This window comes from Stylophora pistillata, chromosome 9, assembly GCF_964205215.1.
Source record: "Stylophora pistillata chromosome 9, jaStyPist1.2, whole genome shotgun sequence".
Classification (NCBI taxonomy): Eukaryota; Metazoa; Cnidaria; class Anthozoa; order Scleractinia; family Pocilloporidae; genus Stylophora; species Stylophora pistillata.
In genome coordinates, this window is record NC_142527.1 from 22,283,604 (window position 1) to 22,305,037 (window position 21,434).

The following is a 21,434-nucleotide window of genomic DNA, read 5'->3' on the forward strand; positions in this document are numbered from 1 at the left end:
AATTATTTTTGACACCCAATTGAAGATTGCTCTAGAAGAATGGTCATGGTTGCCCCACTTGGGAAAATCGGCTAACCATATACTTTGTATGTTGAATTAATTATCTCTTGTTTACAGGTGCTGACATCACTGACTACTTCAACTATGGCTTCACGGAAGACACGTGGAAACAATACTGTGAAAAACAGAGGCGAATGAGAATGGAGTTACAAATGCCAAAGAAAATATTTGTGAGTTGGGATTTGTTGTTAATGATAGCTGTTGTAGTAGTTCAGCTGATTGGTCGAAGAAAGCTATTTGTAACACGATCTGAAGGCAGCAGAATGGACAGCTTTTTGTAAACGCGTTGAGCCCGATGACCGTGTGTTCCTCCCTAAAGGTCTTCATTTAGTTTTCCCCTTCGCATCTTCAAGTATCCTTAGCCTAAACTGTTCTAGAATCGTGGACAAACTTTAAATATAATTGGAGTAGCTTGTGTTGCTGGCATTCAAAGGGTAAAGAGGTAGAGATGGGGGTTATGCCAGTACAAAGGGCGATCGTTGGGATCTGGTTGGGGTTGTGTTTTACGCTTTCTCTTCGTTTGTTCGCCGAAAGCGTTTAGAAACTTAAAAAAGTATCGAAAGGGAGAAAGGAAAGTTCATGCGAGTGCAAGGTGCGTTTATCAGATCTGGTCGGATTGAGCTTGGCGCCTACATAAACTTACTTTTGCCCCTTTGTTCGACAACCACGCATGCTATGATGAATGGGATTGCATAGACAACATAGATACATAGATAACACTTACTAGTTTGAGTCAAAACAGGGCGATGGCATATAATTCAGCTAAAATTTCTACTTTTTCTGCAACTTTTTTCTTTATGTTTACAACCTTTCACACTTAGACATTTTTGGTATTTTTTCTCTTCTCTAAACTTTATTAAAATTTCTTTCTCAGATGCACCCGCCAGCCACAGTGGATCCAGCCATGCTGCCTGATGGTTAGTACCGTGCTCAGATAGCTCCCAATTTTCCAACTGTGTATACTGTTTTTCTCTCTTTCTATGTGGTGCAGAGGTCCCATAGATGCTAATTGGTTTTTATTTGAAAAACGCAAACTTTTTAATGTGTTTTTGCGTATCATCTGAACTAAATATCCTCAAAGCGCCGATGGAAATGTATACTTTCGAAATCGTATCAGTTTGGAAGTACTTCGTTTCTGAACCAGGAGCCCACTTGAACGGTTCTGATCACATGACCTTTTTTGTTTATTTTGGCTGCAGGGAGACCCAGAAAAGCAGGCCCACCCCCTGAAAGAAAACTGGAAGGAAGCATTGATGTCATTGGCGGAGAGGGCTCCAGAGGTAAGGTTATGTAACTGGTAAACAGTTTGCACAGCCAACAAATAAAAAGAGATGTATAGACGTTGGTGAAGTCTTTATTTGTCGTTTTTATGGACCGAGACTAAGTAGTGGTTACAAAATCCAGCCGTCTTGACTAGACAGGCTTGGTCAGTTTAGGGTTTCTTGTCTAACAAATGATTTCTTGAAAGAAATTCACTTTCTGGCAACAAAACAGTGATCAAATGAGGCCCACGGGTCGCTTCATCAGGCGCGCTCGCAAAGCCGGCCCCGTAATGAAACCGCTGGGTGCCCCAACGAAGGTTATTCTTGAAGCTATTAGAGGCGAGGTTTCACAATGACGAAGCTGCATTTGATAGACAGAAAATGGGATCTATCTGGGACCTTTGCAGCGGAAAAGTTCTGGTAAAACCTGTATACGATTTACTACCCCCGCGCAGAGGACTAGAAGAACTAAAACGTCGAAAGAGTTTTCCCTTCCAAGGAACAGATGAAGCTTTGGATGTTGTGAACTATTACCGCCCAACATACTACAGTCCTCACAGAGGAGATCAACAAGCAGTAGAGAGCGCTATTTATTGCATAAATAGCGCTCTCTACTGCGAGTATCGTGCATCATACGTATCTAATACCGCAGTTCAAAATATATGAACTTCAGATATTCATTGAATCAGTGGTTCATTTGAAAATTTCGACTGGCTCTATCATTACTAGGCGCAGACGTTTTCAACATTATCGCTAATGTATTCCGGTAGAACCTCTGCTCAAAGCTGTCGAAAATGGGTGACTCCAAATTGGATTGGCAGCTTTTATGTGGCTGCAACAAAACAAACCAACAAACCTTACGTAATGAGATGCAATGAATATATGAAGTTTATATATTTTGAACTGCGGTATTAGATACGTATGATGTGCGATCCTCGCAGCAGATAGCGCTATTTATGCAATAGCGAAAATCAGACCTGAAAAAAATCAGGCCTGTACGGGACTCGAACCACTGACCTCTGCGATACTAGTGCAGCGCTCTACCAATTGAGCTAACAAGCCAACTGGGAGCAGGCCGTTAAGTTGATTCGTAATAAACCCGTGAAAGTGATAAATGAGATGCAATGAATATATGAAGTTCATATATTTTGAACTGCGGTATTAGATACGTATGATGTGCGATCCTCGCAGTAGATAGCGCTATTTATGCAATAGCGAAAATCATACAGGCCTGATTTTTTTTATTTGTGCAATAGCGAAAACCGTACAGGCCTGATTTTTTTCAGGTCTGATTTTCGCTATTGCATAAATAGCGCTATCTACTGCGAGGATCGCACATCATACGTATAGAACATATTGTTAAAAAGTTTCCGCTTAAAAATATCAATATCTTTAGTATTCCTAATGTTGTCAGGTAGACCATTCCATTCCCGTGGGCCGCGAAAATAAAATGCACTTTGTCCCGTCGACAATCTACATCGGGGGATCACAAAATCATTACATCCCCTTGTGTTCCTATTGTGAACTGCTGAACGCTTAACAAAATATTTACGTAAATAGTCTGGAGCTAAACCATTTACACCTTTATATGCTAAAACTAAATCATTGAATAAAACCTTTTCTGTAACATCTAACCATCTAAGAGATCTCCGCCCCTGAGAGATATGGTCAAATTTCCTTAAACCTAATACAACTCTGGCAGCAAAATTTTGTACCAACTGTAGTTCGTGTAGATTACGCTTAGATGTGTTTCCCCACACTGAGGAACAATAAAATAATTTACTAAAAACAAAGCTATTTATGAGTAATAAAAGTGTTTTCTTATCTAAAAGGTGCTTAATTCTTCTTATCTGTTCTAACTGGTTCATGCAACTAGAGGCTGTTTTAGTAATATGCACATCATAGTTAAGATATTGATCAACATATACCCCGAGATCCTTAGCAAACGAAACTGGTGAGATAGTCTTGCCAAGCAGAGTTAAGGAGATATGAGGTAGCCTCTTAAGAAGTTGTGCTGAGCCAACAACCACCAATTTTGTCTTCTCGGGATTTATGAGTAAAGAATTGTCTGCACACCATCTACTGATGTTCCTAAGATCACGATTTACGGCGACTATAGCACTTGATAGACAGAAATGCAAGTTCTCCTCGTCGTGAAACTTAGACTCCTTGTAGATATGAAATATAACTTCCTTTGAAATTTACCCATAATACAGTTTTTTTTTCGTCAGGGTTTTTTGTTTGCTTGTAGTTTGTTTTTCATGGTTTTCCTCTTGATTCAGTGTTGGTTTCATTTCAGTGGAAAGTCGCCGGAGACGCGAAGATGACGTCATGATGCCGATGATGGAAGAGGGTATGAACCCGGATGTGGCGGCTCGACAGGGGATGATGAACAAAAGACACTTCCCTCCAGGTTGGTTATTTTGATTTGATTAGATGTGATTCGTTTTGCTTTGTATCCTAACACCAATATGGCAAAAATAAATATCCGAAGTTCCGTTACCCGTGTTCACGAGGAACCCGCGGTGCTTCGAGAGTGCTTCCCTGTCTGCGTTTTTTTTCCTCAATGATCTTTAATGATTCATTGGCAATTACAGGTCCGCCAGGAGGTCCCCATGGTATGCCTCCGGTGTCAGGAGCCCCGCCATTTATCCCCCCTCACCCGGACCCCTCCATGGGTCCTCCAACATCTGGAGCACCACATGGTATACCTATGCATATGCCACCCGGAGGTCCCATTCCACCCGGAATGCCCCCTCCCTTCAGACCCATGGGTCCAGATGGACGACACCACCCCGAGGGGGCACCTCCGGGTATGCCGCCCCCGGGTATGCCCCCTATGCCCGGCATGGCAGGTCCGCCGCCCCACGGATTTCCGCCTGAGATGGGATTACCTCCAGACGGGATGCCGCCGCCATTTGACCCAGGTTTGTTTTCATCTTTGGAAAAATGCTATCTCTTACTAATTAATTTTAAAACTGGAGCGTGGAAATGAATTTGAACTGTTCGAAACGTTTGTAAACGCTTGTTTGGGAAAGCCTTTTACCAAATTCACTCTCGGTTCCTTCTTTAGCCGTGGAACGTTTGCGAGAAAGCTCAAACGGATTCTGCGAAGGCGTCATGTTAAATGAAACCTAACGGTAAACTGGAGGTGTTTACTGACGGAGCAAGTTAGTTAAACGAATAACGAAGGCTGAAAACTAAATGTGGATGTACTGGACTAAGAATAACTAACACATTGATGTAATAAAATGTTAAGAAAATCCCGGGAAATTTGTCAACACGAGTGTGTACCTCTTAAAATGAAGTGGCAATGGTCGCAAATTTATTTTTACTTTACACTAACTACATGTTTCCTAGTTCTTGATGACGCTTACAACTTTTCCCGCGTTTTTCCGGTTTTTATACGTACGTGTCCCTGTCCTTCGGACAAACCATTTTTTGCTCGCGCTTTCCCCGGACTTTTTCCTTCACGTTTACGTGTTTTTCAGATAAGTGTTTTTCCTGCGCCGCCAAACATTTGCGAGTTTTCTCGCCTTTAACACCGGATACTTATGCAAATCAAATCTTCCTTGTCTTTGAAACCAGCTCCATTTCTTCCTGCTTTCATATCATGATATTTACCTTTAAGAAGTTCCAGTTGTTTATTTGGTAAATTTTCATTAGGAAGGTACTGCTTCGCGAGTGGTAACTGTACTGGCAATAACTCAACAGCTACCAACATGGTGCCGTTTTAAATTTAATTTGTCATTGTCTTGAAGGGTTTCCAGGTCGTCCAGGTGCAATGAGCATGCGTGGTAGAGGTCGTGGAAGAATACCGGTAGGAGGACCCCCAGGGGTACCACCTGGAATGCCTCCACCCGGGGAATTTCCGCAAGGAATAGACGAAAGGTCGGTGCCTTTGTTATGAACGACTAAACTTAGAAGTGTTCGATAAACTAATAAATTTAAGAATGTTCTGGCTTAATGTTAAGGAATTGTTTAGGCCTGTTAAATTATCTTGAAATCTTTGTGCGATTCTTTTGAGCTTTGGGTTGGTATGTGCTGCAAGACCACACATTTATTCTTACCTTTTGAGTGATGTGTCCTTGACCTTTGTGCGATGATCGTCATCGTTAGTCGTGTTTGGGTTTGTCCTGGACCTTGCTTAGAGTCCTCAACGGGAAGTTCTCGAAGACTGGGTGTTTTTCAAGTACTTTGTTGTTCATTTCGAATGGCTTGTGAAAGCATTTGGGTAGCGCTCTTAAAATATGTTGTCTCTGCCAAGGTCAGTTGTCTCGTGAGCCCAAATATGCCTACGGATAGGATATTTAAGAGCATGTACTTAGGGCTGAATGAGAGAGGCACAGAGACTCGGTCATTCAGATGTAGAGCCTTTCAGAGTCGTAGAGAATGAATAACAGTTCTTGATCAGACTCCTGGAGCCTCCGTTTCCACGAGGTGCTCGAGCTAGATAACTCCTTGACAGCCCAACACCTTATTTCCAAGTTGTTCCTTTGAAGGAGTGCTAATTCGATAGCTGACTTTGCTCTTTCATGAAACTATACCATTTTTTCTTGAAGGTTTTTATACATTTTTATAAAGCAACTGAGGGGTAGTGTTTCTACACGACTAACCAGCGCATGATGTCAAATTCAATTTATAAAAATTCTGTTATATGTGATCTTTTTGTGCAGGGGACCAAGACCGTTTGAAGAAGGCGCGGCGTTCTTCCCAGGAGGTGAGGCAATTATTTTAATTCGTCATAATCTATAAGGTAAAGGAGTCTCAGGATTTGTATAGGAAACAGTTGCTTGTGAAACGTTTATGCAGCCAGCGATTTAATGGGGACCATGTTATTGTTATTAAAACTTGCCGAAGACAATTCTTTTGAGTGTAAATGACTTGACGGGGGAAACTGTAAACTGCGGGAAGTTTTATTCCAGCTAGTTTTCCTTATTAAGTGCTGTTGATTTTCTATCTGTTGGTGGAGATGGGGAACAATTTTTTCTTCTTTTCTCAAGCACCCCCCGCGGAAAACTAGCTCGTTAAAATGCTGCGAAGAAGTCGTGTCTTAATAAAGTTTTAGCTGCAAAGTTTGCCTTGAAGTTGATTATTTCTAGTATTAAATAAATCGCTTTCTTATCTGTGGTTTAAACGTTTCATATCCTATTTTAGATATATCAATAAAGTTGCAATGGTAAATTGGCCACCGTAATGATTACAAAAGCTGACGTTTCGAGCGTCAGCCCTTTCGCTCCGACGAAGGGCTAACGCTCGAAACGTCAGCTTTAGTAATCATTACGGTGGCCAATTTACCATTTCAACTTTGTTGATATATCCAAATTATTTCGTTACTCCCACCGACGCAGCCCCAAACAGTTTCTTTCGAAACTATCAGCCTTTATTCATTTATATCCTATTTTACATACGTTTTAGCTACTCTCGATTTTAAAACAATTTATAACCATTTTAAGCTCAAAATGTGCCGTTAGCTGGTTTACTGTGGAGGCGGTATTGATTAACTGAACAATTTGGGTGGGCGTTTGCATCTACAAAGATCTGTCTCCCTGCACTTCAATCAATTTGTTTTATCTTGCGAGTGAGTTGAACGATTTATCTCTTTTACTGATCTTAATTACGTCTTCTCAAAATGCTCGATCATTTCCTCCTGCACCATTATCCTTCTGGAAAGCAACCTGTTCAATTAAAGAATGTTTATAAGGCGATAATTTCCGGGTCTTCGATTTCGATCGAATGTCCTGTGTATGTTTTTCAAACGATTCTTTACATTTAAAATTAGATAGAATTGTGTGCTCTTTTCACGTCCTCGCCTATTGCGCAGTAGCTGAACAATTCGCTTAAAAAGCTTTAAACAGCAGAGTTAAAATGACGTTTATTTTTCACCTGTTTTGCTTTACTTTAATCCTACGACGCAGTTTAATTTTTTATCTGTTTCATTTATTCTAATGACGATGTATTAGAGTGCTTAATTAAATTACCTGCCCTACGACAAGAAAGGCTTTGGCGCCAAGGGCGTCAAGGACGGCTCGTCTTCAACTGAGTCAGTGCACGTAATGAAATTCTCTTGCTCAGTCGCAATCTAAGTTGAAAGCCGTTCGTCCCCCAAGAAATTAAAATATTATGTGACCCTTTCTCTGTTTTGTACAATCCCATGTTATTCTTTTATACTAAATTCATTGGTTTCGTGAAGTTTTCCTCTTATCTCGTTCAAATTGTCGGTATACATTCGTGTAAACATTGGAGCAGGAACTTGTCTGGGAAGAACGGAAACTTTTCTGTTGAAGGAAATTTGCTGTTAGTGTATGGTTCCCATTTAATACCATCGACGTAGATTTCGCAAGAAACGGTATTTTTAGTAAATGAGAAATCGATCAGAACTGATATATGTAAAACACAGTGATACAACACTACTGAAATCACTAAATGATCGTGATGTTTTTGTCCCAAAGATGTTCAGTTAAACATTAAGGGTTTTTTCCCTTGAAGAAATGTCTTCCACTCGATAAAGTATTAATTCACGTCTTGTTGTATACTAATATAAGTTTTTCGTCGAAAACACAAGACAAAACTTTAACTACAAAGTCTTACCTCAAAAGAATGTGAAAAAGCCTTAACTTCCCTATCCATAATTTGAGTAAATTCAGTTTGGAATTGAGTGGCTCAACAATTTATCAAAAGAAGTTTTTAACATGCAAGATTTTTTTAGCAAGCATGCAGCAAGGGCAGGCCGGAAGTTTTCTTGAAACACCTATTACTCTAAACTAATTTTCAAGGAAAAATGTACCAGCTTGATGGGAGAAATGCTATTAAAGATAAAACTCAGTTTCTTAAAAGCTTTAAATCGATGCACTGGATCTTTGGAAGGATTTGCCTCTTCACTGTTTTTTTCTGTTTAATCTTCGAAAACTCTGTTTTGTACAATATGAATTAAATCTCTGCACTCTATATTCTCTGATAATAGCGGGAAACTGTCGCAAAACGTTGTTAGTAGCTTACAATTTTTTTTTTTTTTAACAGTACTATTAAAAAAGGTGGACTCGTCGTTCTTTGGTTTTATTTTTATTTTAAACATCTCTCTTCCTTTTCGAAAACTTTGCTTTGCGATAACGTTTATCGGATACGCGAAAGAAATGTGACGAAAAACAAATGTGAAAAAAAAAAAAAATCTCCCTTACAACTGTGCTGTTTTGCTAACCTTGGCCGGCGACATAACTTTATAGAAAGCTTTTGTTCTTCGTATTTTACAGAAGGTGCACTTTTGCAAAAATATCAAATAGAGAAGCTGCATTTTCTTTCTCTAGTTTTGTCCCGTGAACCATTAAAACCTATTTTCTATTAATCCAATTAACGTTGATTTTCTTGATAAACTAATGTATACAAATAGCTCTGCACTTTGTATTGTCCTTTTAGTATTTTCCTTTCTTTTTTTTTTTCTTGGCTATTACATGGGAAGGAGACAAAGGAATAGATAAATTGCGATGTCGAATAAATGCCTTTCTTCATAACGGCAGTTTTCAGGATGATTTACTTTTTGTCTAATCTAGATTTCATTTTGGCGGGAAATCGACCGCTTCCTACCGTTTTCACCCATTTTCGCGCCAACTGGATAAATTGATTTTTATTTAACGTGTTCCAGAAAAGTTCCTTTGATTTCACCCTTTTCTTTCTATTTTCTAGTGTGGAAACACAAATAGGGTAAAAGTTTAATACCTGTTTGTTTTTTTTTAAATTTTTGTAATAGCCTAAAATTTTTCTATCCAAAAAGACAAGAAAAAAGTAGCCGCGTTTAATCTTTGGTTGTTTAGTCCGCAATGATTTCCGGCACCTTAATTTCGTTTGAAATGCTATTTAATCAATGTTCTTTTCATATTTTCAAAAAACTATACTCTATTTCAAAAACTGTTGAAAATATTTCCACCTTTTTAATTTCCTTCCCCGTTTTGTTATTGCCAAAACAATTTGCAATTTGTCCGGGAAACCCTCTTATTGCATAGAGGAAAGAATGCAAAATGAACAAAATCCTTTTGACTTGTAGTTTCCTCGATGTAATTGAATTTTTGTACTGTACATCGTGTTGTTTTGGTTCGCTTACAACGTCGCTGAGGACTTTTGACAGAGCACCTCAGCGACAGCGTCTTGGAGACGCATGTAATACTGTTTCATTCGTTAAGCAAACACTGTGCATCTTCTAAATGACAATGTCCTTAATCCCAAAATCTGTTCGCTAATCCGGCACAATCTGTCGACCTAGAAATGATTTGCATTTTACATAAAAAATTCCCCCAAATGAATCACTTGAGTGCCCAAGGAATGTGAGGTCACATATGACATCGTTTTATTGGCTTTTCTGTCATTTTCTCTTAGCTGACATGTTTAGGGCCTTTTTGAGAATAGCCTCTTTTATGAGATCCTTTTTTGTAAGAAACCGGATGCAAATTAAATGTAATGTTGTTATCATTGCAGAAAACGTTTTGCCCCTCGTCGGTGCCACAGTAAAAATAATAAATTGATCTTGTCAGTTGCGGAGATTATCTGTGGGAAATATGTGACCACCTTCCCTGACAGATCGTAACTCAAAGATTATCGTAGAGTGCACTTGAGAATTTCATTTGATTAGTGGACTAAAGATTTCACCTGCCACTCGAATGTCGGCAAGTTTGGCTCTGTTCTCCAACACGATAACACGCAGGCTTTTCAAACTTGAAGAGGTTCGACTCTTTGCCTTTTTCACGCGTTCAGTGAGGAAAGACAGCAGCGGTAGTTTGATGTGGTAGTGGCATAAAGAATTCTTATAAACATTTATTGTTGGCTCATGGGGAGATTTTAGACATTTGTAAAATAAATGACTCTGACTAGGGCATGGGCAATATATTATACCAATTCGCCTCCTTTGCTTCGTTTCTGCAAAGATTTTATTGTAAGCGTTTTTTATTTTTCGCAAAGGAATTTTTTAATTCAAATCAAGTATATTGACTTAAGCTTTTATAAGCAAGGTCCTTGTTTTCCTGTTAGCGTCCTTTCCACGGAAAAGTGGTTCCTATTAGAAGTTATTTTTGTAAGTGTGCATAGCTCAAATTACTGGTGTGACCTGAGGCAAGTTATTTATCCAGAATCTGAAAGTTTACTTAACCGGGGGGCTTCGATTTTGCCTATTTTCTTGACACCGCCGTGTTATTTAGAGCACAGCTAATCTGCAGAAGATAATTTCTATCTTCCTTATTGCATTCTCAACCGCCTAGGAGACTTCATTGCTAATAATCCTCCACTTTTCACAGGGGTCTTTTGTTCTTTTCTATTCTAAGGTAATCCAGTATTTTCTGGCTTTGTTTTGCTGTGTTGTTTTCGGTTTGACGCTAATATGTCTGAGTAATTTTGATATAAATGTAAAAGTTAAGCCTACGGAAAGGTGCTCTTATTGTCAAAGCGTGCACTGGTAATTTGTAACGCGATGCTCAACCTCAAATATGGCGGAAATGTGATGATGAATGCCTTGGATTTTCGCGTTCATAGCGACTGAGTCACTAAGTCACAGCTAATTAGATCCTTCCCATTATGCCTGCCGGCAATACCTTAGTGTCAGAAATTTGAATATTACTTCCAATTCGTTTATCGTCGATCGGCTTTCTTTCCTATCCATTAGAGCAACATTGTCATTCAAATGACACAACCAATGATTACTCTAGCGAGCGAACAAAATGCTAACCTCTGTCATTGCTTTAAACAACAAACCACGCGGCGCTGTTACTGATATTCCGTGTCAGGTATCGGCTCTATTTATATCAAATTTTATTTTGGGCCCTGTTCGTAACTTTACACTACGTCACCGTGACTTTCGTAGGACCATCCGTCAGAAGTTAATCAGTCTTCGCTCGTCAGTCTTCCGAAGTACGTGAAGTACACACTACACCAGTTAATTGAGACGCTATAGAGACCGGGAAAAATTGTGGCACAGTGGGGTGGGAGCTAGCGTTAAATTAAGCCACAGGAGGCCTGCACGTCTTATGTTAGTGAAGCAAAAACAGGAAGGATACGTATTCGATCTTTGTTTCAACCGTGAACAGTTTAACCACGTTTCACTATTTCCTTGCCAAGATTGCTGTGTTTGTCATCATTGCGAAGTGGCTCGTGGTCAACAAAAGCGATGTATAGTCTTCTGGAATAGATTAATATTCAATTTTGTGAGTGTGTCTCGTCATCAGACTTGCGGTCAACATTGGTCGCGCCAGCTTTGCTACGTTTGGTACGAAAGTTGAACAGACAAGACTTCAGTTCGCGGGCAATTTGAACAATTACCTTAGATCCACTGAAAGGCCCAAGAGGCTCTTCGAAGTTCGGACTGGCGCACGATTATCGTGTATTTATTTCTTTCGAAATAGGATTACGCATACACTAAAGCGGTGTCGACTCGAACTCTACAGGTCTTCCCGAAGTTGTTACAGCCATGAATAGCAGCAACGTAAGCGACCCAGGGGGACGGCAATTTCATTTCTACGTCGAACCGTTTTCCTTGCAGCTTGTACGGTTTATTTTAGACGCCATGATTTTCGTGGCTGGCGTTCTGGGCAACGGACTGGTGTGTGTAGTGGTGGTTAAAGAACGTCTTTATTGTTCTCTCGCTTACTGTTTGATTCTTAACTTGGCAATCAGCGATTTAGGTATCCTCCTATTCAGCCTTCCATTTGGCGTGATGCGCACAGAGGATATCACCTGGCCGTTTGGAGAGTTTGGATGTAAGGTGCTTTACCCGTTGAGCGACGTTTTCCACGGTGTTTCCATCGCTAGCATCACCGCCATAGCCGTTTTTCGATACCGGGGCATCATTTCCGGGCACGGTTTGAGCCAAAAGGGGACCATGAAAACAGTCAAGGTTGTGATTTTGTTAGTGTGGCTTCTGTCCTTTTTGCTGTTCGTGGTGCCGTTATTTTTTGTCATGAACTACGTGGAGTCTGGCGGCCGTGCGTTCTGTCACCCCAAGTTTCCGAGTGTCACTTTCTACAAGCTGTACCAAGGGGAGACAGTGTTGTTAACCTATCTTCTACCTTTGGCTATTATCCTCTTCACATATCTCCGTATACGAAGGCGTTTGAACGAGAGCATCGCCTTACACAGCCGGATTCGTCGAGAGTCTCACAAGCGTCCTACCTCTTCATCATATGGGGGAAGTCGGCGTGCAAGTGACCGCAATTGCAAAGCGCTCAAGATTTTAACTCCAGTTGTCCTGGTCTTCTTCATGACGCTGTTGCCGTACAATGTTTTTCGAGTGGTAGACATGTTTCAGGACACTTCGCAGTTTGAGTATTTGCTGTTTTTCTTTAAAGTATGCATCCTGTTTTTTGTCTGCAACAGCTCAGCTAATCCTCTCATCTATGCTTTGTTCAGCGAGGACTTCCGAAAGGCTTTCAAGTGGCACGTAAAGCATTGTTCTTCATCTGGAAAACGTTCCAAGCTGTTTTTCCTCTCCGAAAAAGTTTCCTCATTCCGCCGCGCCAGGTCGTTTTTCGCCCGCACTAGCGCGCGCGGTAAAGAGCAAGGCAGTTCGTCGGCTTCCGACGTTTTCGTGTAGTAGACAATTTAGATCTTTTTAAATTCTCTTTTCTCGAAGAAAAGTTCACACCCATTTCGTGATGTTTTACTATAACTGTTTAATGCATAATTACTCTTATGAAGGAGTCATGTCGTGGGGTATTCCATTTTTAAATTAGATTTTGATCATGGATTTTGAAGCGCTTTGTTGTATCCCCTGCCGAGAGCGAATGTTTTGGCGGAATATTACTAAGTTACGGCGGGGGAAGCACATATCTAAATACGAAACAATGTACTGTCAACAAAATTGTAACGACAAATACTTTGTGTGATTTCTGGCATACGTCTGGCACTCTCACTTCAAAGTAATTTGCACGTAATATATTTACAAAAAAGGAATCGCTGAATGCGGTAAACTTGACAAGACAGTGAAGACAGCGAAAGCTCAGACACAATAGCGAGATATTAAAGGTTACTTGTTAATCATAAAACGTCGAAATCGTTGATGACTTATGTTTCAAAGCAAGTTTCTTTTATTTGACGGTGGTTTAATTGCCTCTATTCAAAAGAGTGTTCAGTCTTTTCATAGGGATTATTAACAATTCTCCTTTTTCCCTGTCAATTTCGCGAATAAGCGGTCTTCTAGGAATGTATTTTAAATCTGTATTGTATTGTATTGTAAGACCGACTCTGACATGTTCTAGTGATGTTCAAACAAATAAACGGCTCGTAAATGGATATCTTTCGTTATAGCTTTTTCTCTCTCTTGTCAACAACTCCGAACCCATATAATTTTGAATCGTTGGTCTTAACATTGGCAAGCACATTGACAGCGCGTATCCTACGATGTTCTTTTCGAATAATCTCTTTTGAAATTGCGTAGAAAATTTAGATCATTAAAGTCCAGGATTTTTTTTTTACCTTACTATATTTTTCTGACGGATAATTTGATAAAACTTGATTTGCATTACTCACGATCAAAGGTAATATTAAAGGTTCATATAATGTACTTGTCGAATAATTTGATTTACACGTGCATGGGAAATGTAAAATGACAAAGGTCAGGATTTTTTTTTTTTTTACTGTACTTTATTGTTTTGCGGGTTAATTTGATAAGATCGGATTCATATCGCAGACGATCGTAGATAACATTTTAGGTGTTCGAAAGATGTACTTCTGGAATTATCTGATTTACACTTGCGTAAAAAGATGTAAATTGATTAAGGTCAGGGATTTTTACCTTATTGTCTTGCCAGTAAATTTGATAAATCGAATTCACATCGCAGACGATCCTAGATAACGTTTAAAGTTTTTTTTTAGATTTGAAATCATAGTTGCGCCACAACACGTAAGTTGTCTCGGAGAGTGTTTTTTTTTTCTTTTCTTTTCTTTTCATTTTCTACTTAATTTCCCTTCACGGCTATTCTGGTCCATGCGCCTTCTTCGATTCCTCTTTTATATTTATTTTCGTACTTCTGTAAGGAAAGAAAGTCAAAATCGATACATTATTCAGTGATGTATACTATTATTTACTTCGTTTATTCACACTCGTGCCTCACGAAAGAAAGCGTTAATGTGTCCAGCAATTACGCATGCTCACACTTTTTTTTCTCTCGCTAAAAGTTGTCGCTTCTTTCCAACGCCCTACATTCGCAAGAGACATTCGGAAAAGGTTTTATTTTCGTCAGGGTGTTGCTCCATGATATTTTTCCACGACCCTTTTAATTGCAGTGTCTACAACTTTTCCGAAAGATTTAATACAAAAGGCGAGTTTTGTTTACCTTCCTCTCGTCATGGCAAAATATTCAATTTGTTACGCCAGTGTTTGCTTAGTGATCCACAGTCGCCATTTACTAGTGGCAAACATGTCGTTAGATCTGTGGATATGGTGTTTTTGTCTTTGGACACACCTGATTGCTGTAACGTTGTCATAGAAAAATGCAAAAGAAGAAAGTAAAAAGCTGAATTGCAAGTAATGAACATATAGCTTAAGCATCAAGGAACTGCATCAGCAATCTGGACACTCAACAGTCGATATCAACAGTGAAGTGAAAATGTACTGAAAAGTAAAAGTAAAACAAAATTCAAGCCTGAAATTGGCTTCCCGAAAAATAAATTTTAGAACGACAACTGTCCCACTTTCTTCTTCACTTCTTCAATTATCTGAACGAAACAAATTACCATGTCTTTTGCTTTTCCAAATGCACTGCTATGGAATGAACTCGGGCAGATTTTTCTAATTTACTACCTGGATATTTAACTGCTGAACCTACCGCCCTGATTTTTAGAGTGTGCATGAACCGTCGCGAAGACAAGAGACCAGTGCAACCTTTAAAACCATTTTGGAGATCTTAAGATAAAAATTCATTATTAAAAACGGGCTTTGAAATTTGCATTGTATTTAAGGCGATACACAATGTTGTAACATTTGTTTGAGCTAGGGTTGTTTCTCGTTGTCCTTGATTTCTGAGCGCGAGCACCAACGGCTGCGATTACGCAAGAATTTGCTGCTCAGAAGTCAAGGTTTTACAGACGTTTCTTTATTTGCTTACCTTGTGTAAATTCATCATTACGAAGGCACAATTTGCAAATTTAATGGTTTTTTTGCACGCTCTGTGACGCATGTTCTGTGCCAATGAACATACTGCAGCTGTTGTGGCTAAAATTGTGTCCTTTGTGGTAATTGCGCTTTCGGAAAAGTTGTTCAAAAGAAACTTAAGACATAACCAGCTAGGAATTTTATCGACAAGAAGAGTTTGTACTTTTTACGGGGAGACAGCTAAGACCGCGGCAGGAAATTTCTCTTAGTGTGGGAAATCAAAATTAGTCGCACGACGGATGTTTGTTCAGTCTAGATTCTAAACTTTACGTTGCGGTGCATGTAAGAATGTAGATGTTTTCAGATGTAGCTAAAAATAATAGCATTTCCTCTTTTAAAGGTTGTTTTTCCACAGAATATCTGATATGAACTTTTTCCCCTCAGGTCATTTGATTTGTTAATTGCATTTTTGTTTTTCTTGTGTTAAATAAATTGGTTTTACCATTATCGGGTGTTTTGTTGCAATACTCTTCCCAGACCAAACGTTTTAAGGTCGCCTGAAGAGAGCTCTTACGTTGTTATCGAAGGCCAAGTTTAAGAGACATTAGCTTAAAATATACTAAAACAAAATAAACAAACTTACCATTATGCAGCCACTGATGGGTTATTTATACATTAGTTCTTATCCGTTGATTTTAAGAATTACAAAAGGTTTTAGTCTTGGAAAAAAGTAGCCATAAATCAACTTTATTGACGTATCTGCAATTTCAAATCTGCGCCTTCCTTTTTGTTTTTAGTCGTTTAAGTTTTCCTGGTTTGCAGAATTCCTTTCAATCGTGGATTGATGTATATTTTATTACTACTACGTGTATTTTTTTAGTCTTCCGCCCCGAACCACATTTGAAGGTACAGCAACATAATGGAAACCACTCTTTTCGGGGTCAGAGAAGGTTATGAAAATCCAAGTTATCTGTTCATTTTCGATAAAAGCTGGCACTAAACGGCAAATGTGGGAAGCCTCTATTTGCAAAATCACGTCCACGGAAAAAGCTTGAAAAGAGGAACTCAGTGAGCATTCAGATAGATTTAGTTGATATTAAAAGAACTCAGCCCGACACAAATTTTTATCTCCTTTAGTTTTGCCTTCTATTTCCCTTACAAGCTTTTCTGTATTCCCTTGAATTATCTGAACTGTCTAAAGCGGTATCTATCATCATCTCATAGAAGTCAATTAACTAGTTTGTCAACGTCAACATTTCTTAAAATGCATTGCCTAGCCTCTGTTAGCAGTGAGTTAAATTTCTTAAGTCTGATTGAAGAAACGGAAAAACAGAACATGTCTTCCCCTCCTATTTCCCTTACTTTTCTTTCTGTAATAATCTTGGCCTTCTCCCATCGTGTGATCGAACTTTATCTGAAGAGAGCCCTTTTCTGATGTTGCTACCGTGTAGTCGTCCTTATTTGTGACGGTTTTACTGTGCTAATTCATGGGATACATAGAACTTCGAGAAGTTTTTCATGAAAAACTATCAGCACCATTTTTTTTTTTAGAAATTCCTGTTGCATCATCGTCATCTTGTGCGCGTATCACTTGTGGTGTAATTTGAGTACTTAATAGTGTTTTTTCCGTCTTAGATTTTTCATGCAAGCCAAAAATGTTGGCTTATTTTTATGTTGTGTGTATTCGATGTTGACCTGCGATAACCTCTTCCTTGGCATATTGTCAGATTAAAATTAATAAAGAGCGCGGCCAAATATCGTGCTACTACGTTGATAACTTTTGACCCGTTCTTCCCACCGCATCGATATCGCTAAACGACCTCTACCAGCTGTGTGAACCTTAGCCCTCCCGTTCAACCCGTCAGCGATTGACGTGTACTTCTTACTCGCGATACCAGTACGTTATTCAGTAAAAATCATAGGACAGACGAAGGTTTAAGACTGTGGGAACAGTTTCTCTTTTTCCGTAGGTTATTTAACGTTGTTTAACGTAGACAAAACTAAAGACAGACTCTCGCACCAGAAGCGGTTCCGTCAGAGAGGAAAATACGCTGTTTTAAAAGACCCATTTTTTGGGTTTGCATGATTCTTTGGTAAACGATTAATAACACGTTTGTGATCGTTTCCATGGTTACCCTGCAGATCCAACGCAAGCTTTTCATCCAATGATGGGACATCCTCCTGGCATGCCGTGGGACGCTGGCATAGGTCGCGGGTTTCCTCCGGGATTCCGCGAGGGATTCCCGGGTACCATGGCCAGGCAAGGCAGCGAGAGTCCTGGAGACGACGATAGCGAGTTTGGCAGTAGTGATGAAGATAGGAAACGCGATCGTGATTCACATAGACGCCGAGACAGAGATAAGGACAGAAGCCGTGAACACAGAGAAAGGTGATGCAGGTTTAGAAAAAGTTTATATATTTAGTGAGGAAAAAAATAGTCCCGTGGAATTTTATCACGAGCGTTTAGACCAGAATTACGGTAATCGTTTTCTGTGTACAACGTAACCGTACGCGGACTGGACAAGCTTTTCACTTGACCACTTGTACCTTTTCAGAAATCGTGACCGTGATCGTTCTCCGCGTAAAGAGCGTGATCGTGACCGAGATAGGCGTGACCGAGATAGAAGACACCGTGACCGTGATAAAGGAGACAGAGAAAGACGTGAGGTAAGACTGGTATGTCATATTTCATATTATGTAGAAGTTTTTTATTCCCTGCAGACGACAACCCATCTGCTGGCTGACAAGCCTAGAAAAGGTTGAAAGTCGCGCAGCAAACATGGAGATAGACGGATATTTTGGAACGGAGACAACCTAAACAGACTCGTGGAAAGCACAAAATCTCAGTTTTATTGGCTTTTGACAACTGGCTAGGTTTTCATGAGTCGACTTACCTGCGAATTCCTTTTGGACAGCAGATTTTCAGATCTGGACGGACGGTTCTACGCAGTACAGATAATCTCATTTTTTTTCACTAACGATATGTAGACCTTATGGTACGTTCTTTGTTGTAGGAACGTTCATCGCGAAAAGATAAAGATAGAGAAAAATCAAAAGAACAACGAGAAAAGTAAGTATTAAGCTCGCTCAATCTCTCGCGATCCTACGACGAAAGTTAACGTACACCTGCAAAGGATTCAACTCATTCTCACGTAAAAGTAACGTCTCAAGCAGAATTTGATGCTCTTCATGGTTCTTTTTAGTTGAAATTCACATGTCCGATCAAATAAAATCACCGTCTGAGTTAACGAAACCTTGATTTGCTTAAATTAGTACATTCTCGTCTTAACCCGCACGTTTTCTGCGCTTGGTGTTGGTTCTTTAAAAATATGGTCTATTTTAGGTGAAACACTCATGGGCTATCCATCCCACCTATAGAAAAGAAATTGTAGGTGTTTAACCTTTTTGGTAAGTTTAATCTCTTTTTGCCTTAGAAAAAGGCACAGTAAAACGGCTGGGTCTGAAACTTCCGGCGGCCCGGAAGAGGGAGAACTGGTGTCGAGCAAGAAGAAGAGTAGAAGAACCCGGGAGGCGAAAGAAGCTAAGAGCGAAAACTCTGAACCGCGAGAGGAGGGTCAGCGGACACCTACACCATGATTATTTACAGGTCTTATGGTGCGGGGAATAGTGTCAAAAACGTTGTTAAACCTGAAGAACGAACGTTATAGTTGCTTGTCAGTTTCATTTTGTGTCGTCTTTGTACAAAATGGTATTTGTGCAAGGCATCAAGACTGAGTCCTGCAGCGACGATTTTTCAAGTCTGAGTGATAACTTACTTGTTCTCTTGATTGCGCAATCTTTTCATCTGTTGATGGAGGATTTCCAGAAAAATTTGCCAGCACTTGTGAGGCGGCCATCTTCAATCTCTAGTCATAGCGTCTAGATAGCCCAAATGACTTTGTAAACTGAAAACCGCTAAGGCCAAGCAAGGATTTTAATTGCCATGTGGCCCAGACCTTAGTGCAACGCATCTTTTTCTTAATACCAGATGGACGTCACTTCCACCTGTAATCAACGCAGGTTGCGTCCAAACTTTTTTTAGTCATTTAAGATGCTGTGTCTTTGCTCGTAAATTTCTTCTTTCACAAGAAATATAAAAAATCAAGCATTCGAAGGATTCCTTGGTCAGTCCGACTTTTAACTTAACCATTGTAAATATTCGTCTTTTAAACTACATTTCTGCGTTTGTATTGTCATTTCTTCGTCCCATGTCAAGGTTGGATCAAACTATAAATTGAAAATGTAGCTTTATTTCTTCTATATATATCTTATTAGACGTTTTGTTGTGTAGTATCGCTGAGTATTTTTACGAGTTGTGTCGTATTTTGACGAGCCCGTAGGGCGAGTCAAGATACAAATAACGGGTAAAAATACTCGGCGATACTACACAACAAAACGTCTAATAAGTAATTTATTATTCAACACGCCAAACTGTCAGTTCAGTGCGGGCGAATTTCGCGGATATTTAGTTACGGGGAGTGCGTGACAGAAGTATGCGAAGCGGAACGGAATTGGCACGTTGTCGAGTTGCTGTTTCTATTTTCTTCAATAAATGAAGAAATTTCCTGGTCGTCTTGCTGTTTTTCTTCGTTCGATTCATCTTACAACCTTGGATCTATATTTGCCAGCCATTCTAACTCTTCGTCGTCGGAAATACGATTCAAATTGTCCGCCTTTTTTTTTTTGTAACGACAATCCAATTCTTCGCTTGCGCGATGCGAGAAAACCTGTTTAACCGGTACTCTACAGTACAAATACCGTGTGATATTTGTACTCGTCTATGGCGTTATTTGTACTCTACGAAGCGTAGTTGGATAATAATACACTTTATTCTACAAATGTTATGTGTAAAGGGAAGAAAATGGTAAAAAATGTCAAGAAATATTAAAGATCAAAGTTCAGCATAATCCTCTCTCATTTTGCAAACTTTTTTTTCTGCGTCCCACTTGGGATGACCGATCGAGACATGCCCGCCGGTAAGTCCACCTGCGGTACACAAACCACAGTTTAACCTTTAAAAGGAAGAAAAATTCCTTACCGACCTCGGCAATACCTGTTTCTCACTACTTCTTCATAAGAAATAATAATTTCACTTCAAAAATGTAACAAAAATCATGTCAAAGTGTAGAAAGAAAAAGTTTTGAAAAAATTTATACAAGTCATATTCTTCATCAAATCTCTGAAAACATGGAGAGTCAGTGTGGACTTCTTTACTGACAACTCATAGATCCCGAACAGCACTTGACTTGAATCAACATTGGACCGAATGTAGCTTCTTTGTCTTTACCTCAAGGCCCATTAGTTTTCCGTGCAATTAAGTTGCCACTTTCGTTAAGGGTTCATACACATTTTGCCTATCAGACCCCTTTAGGAGATTATATTTAGATTCTGTTTGGACTCAAGGCTGTGCACTGGAGCATATGGTACGCCACCCTTCAGGGTCTGCATATTCTGATAGTCTGGTGCTGTTACTGGTGTCTGCACATTTTGATAATCTGGTGCTGACTCTGGTGTGTGTACATTTTGGTAAACTGGTGCAACTGTAACTGGTGTGTTCTTGTCCACACTTTTGTAAAGAGAACAGTAACCATAGTAACCTTCCGAAGGATCAGCTCCACCATTACTTTGTCCTGGAGTGGATATGGGAAAACACTTTTTTTTAATAAATGAATTTGTAAAACCTCCCCTCAAAGAATGAAAATGGTTGATTAGGGATAACCGTCAAGAACAATTTAGTAACTATTTCTTGGGAAGAACAACAGGCATCAGAGCATAGAAGGAAGACGTCTGTTGAACATCGTAAAGTTGATAATGAAGTTTGGTGTATAAATTGTCTTAAGGCAAGTGTAAATGTCTGTTTTACATTTTCACTTAATAGTCACTTTTTATCATTATTAGTGCCTGAGAATTGAGAAGTTACAACCTGAGCTTACTGCAATGTAGTGTCTTACTTTGTAATGGCTACGCTTCAAAATGTTACCTCAAGATGCACGCAGACACTCTTCAGATGGAGTATGAAGTAGCAATCACATTTTTATAATTTAAGT

General features: G+C 39.5%; 2 protein-coding genes and 1 non-coding gene across 4 annotated transcripts in view; 2 read left to right on the plus strand and 1 right to left on the minus strand.

Annotated features, from left to right (window-relative positions):
* LOC111337334 (uncharacterized) overlaps positions 1–20,294 on the plus strand; it is a 25,623-nt gene extending 5,329 nt beyond the window's left edge. Inside the window, exons 6-16 of one of the 2 annotated variants that reach the window (XM_088732451.1) lie at positions 118–230; positions 935–977; positions 1,260–1,340; positions 3,622–3,735; positions 3,920–4,249; positions 5,084–5,213; positions 5,999–6,042; positions 17,530–17,776; positions 17,943–18,063; positions 18,402–18,457; positions 18,822–20,294. In XM_088732451.1, the coding sequence (XP_088588577.1) occupies positions 118–230; positions 935–977; positions 1,260–1,340; positions 3,622–3,735; positions 3,920–4,249; positions 5,084–5,213; positions 5,999–6,042; positions 17,530–17,776; positions 17,943–18,063; positions 18,402–18,457; positions 18,822–18,984 (1,442 nt within the window). In that variant the 3' untranslated portion in view covers positions 18,985–20,294. The remainder of the gene's footprint in view (positions 1–117; positions 231–934; positions 978–1,259; positions 1,341–3,621; positions 3,736–3,919; positions 4,250–5,083; positions 5,214–5,998; positions 6,043–17,529; positions 17,777–17,942; positions 18,064–18,401; positions 18,458–18,821) is intronic. The other variant, XM_022943613.2, reaches the window with a different exon arrangement.
* LOC111337336 (galanin receptor type 1-like) lies at positions 10,588–13,586 on the plus strand. Its single transcript, XM_022943614.2, has one exon. It carries the CDS (start codon positions 11,767–11,769, stop codon positions 12,886–12,888), a length of 1,122 nt encoding a protein of 373 aa, XP_022799349.2. The 5' UTR covers positions 10,588–11,766; the 3' UTR covers positions 12,889–13,586.
* LOC111337349 (uncharacterized) overlaps positions 20,198–21,434 on the minus strand; it is a 12,057-nt gene continuing 10,820 nt past the window's right edge. The window contains exon 9 of the transcript XR_015992075.1: positions 20,198–21,017. This is a non-coding gene — a transcript (uncharacterized LOC111337349). The remainder of the gene's footprint in view (positions 21,018–21,434) is intronic.

What these genes read in the sequence shown, in the direction of transcription:
- LOC111337336 (XM_022943614.2), top strand. Translation starts at nt 11,767, where the DNA reads ATGAATAGCAGCAACGTAAGCGACCCAGGGGGACGGCAATTTCATTTC.